The sequence below is a fragment of the Rhincodon typus genome, chromosome 20, assembly GCF_021869965.1.
Source record: "Rhincodon typus isolate 14 chromosome 20, sRhiTyp1.1, whole genome shotgun sequence".
In the NCBI taxonomy this organism is placed as follows: Eukaryota; Metazoa; Chordata; class Chondrichthyes; order Orectolobiformes; family Rhincodontidae; genus Rhincodon; species Rhincodon typus.
The window spans coordinates 33,832,569-33,842,291 of record NC_063351.1 but is presented as its reverse complement, the minus strand read 5'-3'; the positions used below and the strand labels follow the sequence as shown (position 1 = coordinate 33,842,291).

The window sequence follows — 9,723 nt, the reverse complement described above, 5'->3', positions numbered from 1 at the left end:
TAACTTTGGTTGTTTTAAATTGCCTTCCCTCCTTCCTCTTTTCTGTCCCCCTGACCAAAAAACAAAGCAGTTGTTTGATACCTCTGTCAGAAATGGGCTGTACCCAAAAAAGTCAAACTGTAAATCATATTCTAAAATAAAATCAACTCTAAAAATCTGTGCAGTCACAGAATGAATAATGGGTGGGGAGAAAACACCCTTCCATTTACAGACACTCCCTGTTGCAAATACTATTGCAAACAGAACATACTGTTGGAAATTTGGAAAAAGCTATTTTGAGCTGAATTTTACAGGCCTTGGCGTGGCTGAAATGGAGGCGATGAGTCAGTAAAATAATGGGGAACCGTGGCCATAATGTCCTGTTGCAGGGGAGTTGCCAAGCAGTGGGCAGCAGGTGGATTAGCTATCTGCTCCATAGTATCTGGCAATCTGTTGGCACAATTAAAGTCTCTCACTCACTAAATTTCGCTCGACTCATTCCTGGCATCAGGGGTATTCTCTAATGAGGAAATGTTGGACGGGTTGAGCCTGTATCCCATGGCACCAAGGTAGGACTTATGCAGTAACTGGTAAGGCCCTGAGGAGTGTTGTGGAACGGAGGGACCTAGGGGTACAAGTGCATAGTTCATTGAAAGTGGCGTCACAGGTGGACAGTATGGTGAGGGAGGTATTTAGCATGCTGGCCTTCATCGTTACAGACATTGAGTATAGGAGTTGAGATGCTATGTTACACTTGTATAAGTCATTGCTGAGGCCGCAGTTGGAGTACTGTGTGCAGTTTTGGTCACCCAAAAAGACATAGTTAAACCGGAAGGTGTGCAAAGAAGATTTGAGGATGTTGCCAGGACTAGTAGGCCTAAGTTATAGGGAGAGGTTGGCCAGGATAGGACTTTATTCCTTGGAATGTAGGAGAATGAAGGGTGTATAAAATCATGAGGGGCGTAGTTATGATGAATGCATATAGTCTTTTTCCCAGGGATGGGGAATTGAAAACTAGAGGGCATAAGTTTAAGGTGAGGGGGGGGAAGATTTAAGAAGGACCTGAGGGGCAACTTCTTCATGCAGAAAGTGGTGCATATATGGAATGGGCTGCCTGTGACGCCACTTTCAATGAACTATGTACTTGTACTTCTAGGATCCTCCGTTCCACAACACTCCTCAGGGCCTTACCACTTACTGCATAAGTCCTACCTTGGTGCCATGGGATACAGGCTCAACCCGTCCAACATTTCCTCATTAGAGAATACCCCTCATGCCAGGAATGAGTTGAGTGAAATTTAGTGAGTGAGAGACTTTAATTGTGCCAACAGATTGCCAGAGAAAGTGATTGAGGTGGGTACATTAGCAACATTTAAAAAACATTTGGATAGGTACGTGGATGGGAATGGTTTAGAGGGAAATGGACCAAATGTGGGCAGTTGTAACAAGCTGAGTGGGCACCATGGTCAGCATGGACCAGTTTGGGCCGAAGGGCCTGTTTCCATGCTGTATTACTCTGACTCTATTAAGAAGAATGCAAGGTGATCTTACTGAAACATATACAAGCCTGAGAGGAATTGACAGGCTGTTTATCAGGAGAATGTATCTTCTTGTGGCAGAAGAGTACAATAATGAACACAGTTTTAAGATGGAAATTAGGATTTCTTTTATCTCTGAGGGGTTGTTAGTACATGAAATTCTCATAGCCAGAAAGCTGTGTCACTGAACTTATTCAAGGCAGAATTGGACAGATATTATAGAGTAAAGGCCCCTGAGGGACAGGTAGGAGCAGGCATTTTTGTTTGCTCATTCAAGGTGAGTATCACTGGGTAGGCCAACATTTGCCAACATTTATTGCCCATCCCTAATCACCCTTATAAAGATGATGGTGAGCTGCCTTCTTACACACCATGGATTACAGGTGTTCAGAAACACTTGCAATGCTTTTACAAAGGGAGGTCCAGGACTTTGACTTGGTAACACAGAAGGAAATGGTGAACTTATTTCTAAGTCAGGGCGATGAGTGGCTTGGAAAGGAACTTGCAGTTGTAGCTTTCCCATGCATCTACTGCCATTGTGCATCTAGGTGATAGAGGTAATTGGTTTGGAAGATGTTGATCAAGCAGATTGCTTTGTCCTGGATGGTATTGAGCTTCTAGAGTGGTGGATCTGCTCCCATCCAGGCAAATGCAGGGTATTCTACCACACTCCTGACTTTTGAGCCTTTGGGAATTCCTAGCCCCGACTTATTCTTCTAGTCACAGTATTTATATGGCTTCAATTTTGCAAGGGCTCCTTGATGTTGTACTTGGTCAAATGATACCGAATGTCAAGGGCTGAGTCAAGAAGGGTCTAGGCCCAAAATGTCAGCCTTTCTGCTCCTATGATGCTGCTTGGCCTGCTGTGTTCATCCAGCTCTGCACCTTGTTGTCTCGGATTCTCCAGCATCTGCAGTTCCTACTATCTCGGAGTCAAGGAGTCTGACTCCTTTGCCTGTTTTTGGACCAAACTGTAATGAAGACAGGAGCTGTGCAGCCCTTCCAGAAGCCAAACTGAGTATCAGCAAGCAGGTTATTATTCTGCATGTGTCACTTGCATGTAGTCCTGTTTTGCACCTTCGCTGGGGTAACACCTCATTTATAGATATGCCTGATGCTCCTACTGGCATGCTCTCCTGCACTCTTCTTTGAACTAGGGTTGAGCCTGTGGCTTGATGGCAGTGGTAGAGTGAGAGATATATTGAACTATGATGTTACACGTTGTAGTTAAGTACAATTTTTGTGCTGCTGATGGCCCGCAGTGCCTCATGGATGCTCAGTTTTTAGAACTGTTCAAAATCTGCCCCATTTAGCAAAGGGGTAGTGCCACTGAACATGATGGAAGGTATCCCAGTGTGAAGATGGGACTTCATCTGCACAAGGGCTGTGCAGTGGTCACTCCTACTTATGCTATTGTGGACAGATACATCTGAGACAGGACAATGTCAAGGAGATTTTTTTTTCTTTTTATTGGTTCCCTCACCACCATTTGAAGAGCCAAATGGCCTAATTCAACTCTTAAGTGCTATGTTCCTATGTCGTATTGCTCAATTTAGGAACCATTTAATGGTCTGGAAATACATTGGCAGGAATTGGCTCTCCTGCAACAACTCATGGTACGTTGGAGCTGGAGGCTTGCTGGCCCAAAGAGGTAAACTACAGATGTGAACAACAGACTCTTGTCACACTAATTACTCCTTGGAGGGGGTTCCTATCTGTCCACAGAGCCCATTGTCCTCTGGTTATTTACATACCTGTTTGTGGACAACTCCATTTTGATGCAACCTCAAGATTTCTGATCTGCCTTGTTGGCACCCACCTCTCCTAAATACTGCTAGAATTTCAACTGATTTTCTGATGACACTGGCCATATGCAGGATCCTGCCCACAACCTTAACTCGACTGAGTGATCCCACTGCTGCCAACTGTGGACTTGCTGTTTTTGTTTAACTCTGAAGGTGGAGTCTGAATGCTTGAAGTAAAATTCAGCTCTTTGTTTCCCCTCAGGTACAGCCTGTGAAGTACGCCTCGACCATTATGAATCCATTTGGAATAATGTCCATCAATACACACGCATTTTAATAAATAAATGACAAATGCCAGAAAGAAAGCAAATACTTAAAATATGAAATAAAGACAGTGCTGGAAATATTCATGGGTCAGGCAGAAACTGTGGAGAGAGAAATGGAATTCATATTTCACGTGAATGACATCATCAAAACTTTTTTTTGTAAAAGTAAGTGAAAAAATTAAAACTCCTTATTTGCCTTATTCTTTTCATTTTCATTTTCTCTCAGTTGACAGGTTTTTTTGAAGTTTTCTACAATACAACTATTACTTATCTAATTAGCTTATTACTATTTAGTGGCAAACTTTATTATGGACCTTTTTACTCTTGATCTAGATTTCACAATTATGTGTTAATACATTCCTTTTTAGCACCAGAGAGCTCATACAACTAGCTGCCTTTTAAAAAAAATGAGAACTTCAAATGTGTCTGTATTCACAGGCTAGATACTTTTAATCAATCTATTCAGACGATTATGACACATGTCTGGAGTAGGTGTGACTTGAAATTCACTTCTGTTACTTGATTGTTAAATTCTTTGGTCAAGTTCGTGATTTCTCTAAAATATGGAGATTATTATTTGACTTTATGCTCATTGACGTTGAGTGATTGTCCAAAGTGCCATTCACACTCTCTAACGTGAAAGCTCAAATTTGATTAACATGTAAAAGTTTTTAAGGATCTCAGAGGCTTGTAGTTCAATTGTCATTTCGGTTTATTCTTTTCTTCACATCTGACTGGTCAGTTGATTCCATGGCCCATTGAGTTTGTGTAAGCATTTGTCTCAATTGTAATAATCTTGTAATTCCTGTATTTTCTCATGAGGAACAGTAAAACTATTGACTTTAACACATGCCTTTGTTCCATGCAATTTCATCTGCCCCATGAAAACCTCCACTATATAGCTACCACATGATTGAATAATTGGTCAGGTTATATTCCTGGCACCACAAGGTCTTTGATTTACAGCAAATGTGCTGAATAAAATTGCCTTCAGATGCAGCATTTAAAAACAACAGAGTACTTATAGAAGGAGAACTGTTGGTCCAGGTTTTCCTTTCAGAGATGACGGAAGTTCATCTTATATACAGTTACCACAGTCATTTTGTGTGCTTGATGCTCTTCAATCATGTGGATTGAGAATTGCAGGCAGTAAACCAAGAAGCAAAACACATTTACATTGTGCTTAAATCATTGTACGGCTGGTGAAATGAAAGAAAGTTTAAGGAAGAAAAAAAAAACAAATACTATGCATGTTTGAAAAGTGTGCAATATTAATTTTCTTCTGAGGGGATGAGACTCCATGCATTTTAAAATGTGTTTTTTTCAGAACCACAGAGATTGTTTCTAGTAATTATTCCCTTGTCATCTACTATACTGTTTAAAAACTTACTTTCTATTGAACAGAGCAGCCTTAGCTTTTTCGGCCATTTTAATATAAAGCAAATAGACAGTTTACCTAAGTCCATGACGTTACATTTATTTTTGTGTAGATTCTGCTGTCAAAGATAAAACATGATACCATGTAGAGGTGTGGGGTATTATTAACAATAACTTCCAGAATTCTGTGCTTCCCTGTGCATATGTGGATGTCAGATGTTGCTGTTAGATTTAACCTATTATCCCGTAGTAGCATGCTGCTTCCTCCATGTGTGATTAATGTGATAGTAAGCATTATTGTACAATTTGTCATAGAGAACAACATAACCAAGGTTTAATACTGGTGACATGTATGCTACAGGACCTTTCAAGAATCAATATTACGACCATGGCCTTTCCTGATGGATGTAAGTGACTTGGAATTGGAAGTATTGTTTTGAAGTAAACAGTACTGTTGTACTATTATGAGAAATGTAGTAAATAGTGAGGAGGATGATGGCAGACTGCACAAATACCAATCTGCTTTGGTGAGTGGGCACACAAATGGCAGACGCAACTTAATGTAAATCAGTTTGAAGTGATGCAGTTTGGGAAGAAAGGTATTGTGATGCAATATAAACTACTTTGTTGGATTTTGAGGTGGATGCAAGACCAGAGGGAGCTGGGGATGGATATTCACAAATTTCTGAATGTGTCATAGGATAGGTAGCAGGTCGGTTATTTCAGTTGGCTGGATGGCTGGTTTGTGAATGTAGAGTTTCACCAACAGCATGGATTCAAATCCTGCACCAGTCAAGCTTACCGTGAAGGACTGCCCTCTCAACCTTGCCCCTCACCTGAGGCATAATGACCCTCAGGTTAAACCACCACTAATTTTCTAAGCGGTCCTTAATGCCATGCTCTGCCAAATACAGCCTTCTTACAGATGCTCTCAGTGCTGCCTTCAAATGCATGCACAAGGTGCTGGAGAAGAAATCTTTTTCTAAACTTAAAACTATATTGTTTTTTTTCCACAATCTGCAGAAACAGATCCAAATTATTGAAAAGAGTTGCTTTATGTGGTTCAATGCTGCAAGGACGAAGCTAACTCAATGACTCAGAATGTTACACTAATCAATACGGATCTCAGTGCAATTTTATTTTGAAAATACAATTTAAGAAAAACAAGGCCCCTGAGATTGCTGTCAGTTTCCTGCAGACAAGTGATTAATGCTCATGTAAAACTTCTTGTTTTCATGGTTGGAACTCTGGTGTTCATCTTTTTATCACAGCAGAATATGGTTTTCTAAATGAAACAGTGCAAGTGAAAGTGTTAGAGCAATTAGATCAGATAATTATAGCTGGGGAAGTTGTCCCAAAAAACATTGAATCTTAAAATGAAAAAGATACTGGGCTTTGATGGAACACATTCCATGTTTCTGAGTAAAGTTAGAGAGAGAAAGCAGAGGTTTTGACTCCAATCTCTCAGATATCAATGGGCATAGGAGTTGTGACAGGAGAACCTGTAGGGTTGGCAATATAATGTATCAAAAACAGTTAAGCCACAAGTATAGACTTGCCAGCCTAATATCCAAGTGGGTAACCTTCTAGAGATATAACATGGGATAAATTTAAGACTATCCTAGAATTCCATGATTAAGTTAAAAATGGCCAACAAAAATTTGTAGAAGGTAAGTTTTTTTTTGTGTATGACAGCATTAATAGCTCTTTGAGTAAATGTGGAGAGCATTAATTATACAGTGAACATTTATATATATTATTTTTATTGATAAAGTGCATTAGTTAAAAGAAAACAGCATTGGCTACTGAGTAATTTGCAGACCGAATAGGTGTAATTTTTGGCATAACAAGAATAATGATTGAAATTTTTGGCACAACAACAGTAATTATTGAAATTTCTTCTCAATATATGGGTTGTATTGTACCAAAATCAGCTAAGTGTCAATTTTAGCAAGTTTCATGGAGGATTCTCTCCCTGAGTTCTTGATGGCTTCCTTATGCAATAAACAAATCCAGATGATTGTTTATTGCAAACATAAGTGCATATTTGTAAATGTATTCTTACTTAAGAACCAAGGTTCATGAGTTACTTGTCCTTAGCATCGTCCCATCTCAGAAGACTGTCTAAGAGAATCATCCTTTCCTTTAATGCCAAGTGTAGCCTAATATCATCTCATTGATCAACGTAAGGCCATCATATACTGGAATGTCTTCAAATGTTTGAAAACGTTCATTTTTATTCAACAATAGTCAAAGTAAAGAAAAATTAACAAAGCTGCATTTGCACCTGGGATTAGACAGGGACCTCTTACCTTTCGGGCAGCAACATATTTGCAGTCAGCAAGTGATCACTGTACCCAGCTCACGTCTGTTGGAACTGGGTGTGAGTTAACTCCTATCTGGCTTTATGCCCAATATTGCATTGCTCTGTCATGCAGAAGATAATATTCCTCCTGCTCAATATTCTCATCTTACTCCTTGAAAGACTGGGGCTACTCTCCAGTTGTTCAGAGTCTAGCACGCATTATCTGGAGTATACTGCAAGCTCCCCCAGATCAATCAAAGCATCGGAACCCTACGTTCTGCAGTCCAGTCATCTGCTTCGTGGTGACCCAGCTCAAAGAATGGGCAACATTGTATCTACACACTATCTCAATCAGTGGCATGGCAACAGAGTCGTTAGCCATGGTTTTTGAAATTAATCCTTGGGTTTCAGTAACCATCCTTGTAAGGCACCAGGCCCTTGAAACTTAAGCAGGAACATGACAATTCTTAAGAATAGAGGCATTTTGGCAGCATCCACAGTATCTGGCATGGAGTCCTGAAGTATGGTTCCAATGATCATAGATAACCTGTATATTGATGGAATGGAATTCTTTTCTCTTGATGAAGTTAGCTGTGTTGTGATATAGCACTCGCAGTGCAACCTCTGTAGAGTTTTACCTGGGGCAAGCCAGCTATGTTTCCAAAGCCTACTGCCTGCACTGTAGCACTGACCTCTTCAGGGAAAAATGAGATGAAGCTGTGTGATCTGGCGCAAGTTGAGTTGGTACCTGCTGTAGTGATTGTAACAAGGTGAGCCAAGTGGATCTCATAGAATAAGAGTACTCCGAATGGGGCTGTTAAATTGGTCCAAACAGGGAGTCTTGGCTGACATATATAAACAGAAATGTCAGAGTGAACAGAACCTTTTGACAGCTGGCTCTGAGGAAGCCGGATCACATAGAAATAAATGGTGACTTGGTGATGGGATACTGGCCTCTGGAGTTATTTCACCTACCTTGATATGTTTGAGGCTGTGTTGTGAGATCCCACACAGGTCCCCAGTGGATCTTTGGAAGCAGCCAGTTGCATTAGCTTTTTGTTTTGTACAGCTGTTGCCTCGACCATTGAGATGCAATGGCACCCATGTTTTCAGGTCTTAGGTCCCATTCCAGCAGTTGGCATGGTTCTGAGACAGTGTCTCAGGACATCTACAGTCTGCAGCAGCAATGTATTGCCCATCTGAAGCAAATGACACAGAGGCTGATAAACTCTGAGTCTTCTGTACTTCCTGCACACCCTGAGGGTCTCCAGCTGCAACTTCACGTGGAGGCTGTTAGGCAGGTTCCTAGTCTTGTTGGGGTATCTTCATTTCTCTGCGTTTTAATTGCACCACAGCCATAGTGATAACTCCCGACCACTGTCCTGCTGAAAAAACCCAGGAACCTCCATGTTGTTTTCTTCCTGGCATTCCCTGTTGAGCCCTTCATTACCAAGCTTACACATACTCCCATACGCCTCATTATAAGATACAATTAAAAGGGAAAAATTGATTAATATGGTTATTCAGTTGGCAATAAATGGATACAAATATAAGGTCATTACCAAACGGATGAAAGGAGAGGTTAGGAGAAATGTTTTTCGGCGCACGGTTATTACTTGCCACACACAGCTGTGGAAGCAAACTTTGATGATTTTGAAAAAGCTACTAATTTGAAGTTGAAAAAGAAAGGGAAATGAAACTAAATGAGTAAATTTATCAGACCCAGCACAGACACAATTAGCTAATTTCTGTATGCTGTAAAATAAGTGTTTTTTTGTGTGCAAATAAGAGAGTCGAGAATTTTGAAAATGTGTTTGCAATTTCAGGATCAAGATAACTTTGCTTAAAAACCCGAAAGATTAATGATTCCGAGAACATAATCAATGGTCTTGTATTCATTCAGCCTATGAATCAGGCACTTAGGGAAAGAGGTTTCAATCTTTTTTTTCTAACTACAGGCCTTGACTAATGATTTTGTACCATCAAGCTTGGGTCAGGGTTAATGTGCAAGTGTATCCCAGTCAAATCTTGTTCAAACTGGAAAGAGTTGTTCATCGATCATAATAAGCAAACAAAGCAGTGTGCTTTCTTAAGAACTGCAACTGTTTAATCAAACAAGTGTAAGAGCAGAAAGCTTTGTCAGCTGGCCAGACCAGTCGACCATCTCAGGCTGATGCCCAAGCAGTGCCTCTTGCGATTGGCCATTTCTTGATTATTGTAGTGCTATGTCTCAAAAACCCATGTTAAATTGGTCTTGAATTTTAACACAATTGTATTATAAGCCCTTGTGCAGTGGCAAAATGTATTCAAATCAATTTTTTAGTTTTAAGTAAACTACAGAAGGGACTTCTGGACAATTACATTTCATGTAGAATTAAAAATACTTGCAATTATGTAGCACCTTTCACAACTGCAGGACACCCCAAAAGGAGGTTACAATCAATTATGAGATA

At 40.3% G+C, this 9,723-nt stretch overlaps 1 protein-coding gene across 1 annotated transcript in view; it reads left to right on the top strand.

Annotated features, from left to right (window-relative positions):
• Nucleotides 1-3,650: 3,650 nt before the first annotated feature.
• LOC109928131 (actin-binding LIM protein 1) overlaps nucleotides 3,651-9,723 on the top strand; it is a 233,631-nt gene continuing 227,558 nt past the window's right edge. The window contains exon 1 of the mRNA XM_048609205.1: nucleotides 3,651-3,753. Within this exon, the coding sequence (XP_048465162.1) occupies nucleotides 3,672-3,753 (82 nt within the window). The 5' untranslated portion in view covers nucleotides 3,651-3,671. The remainder of the gene's footprint in view (nucleotides 3,754-9,723) is intronic.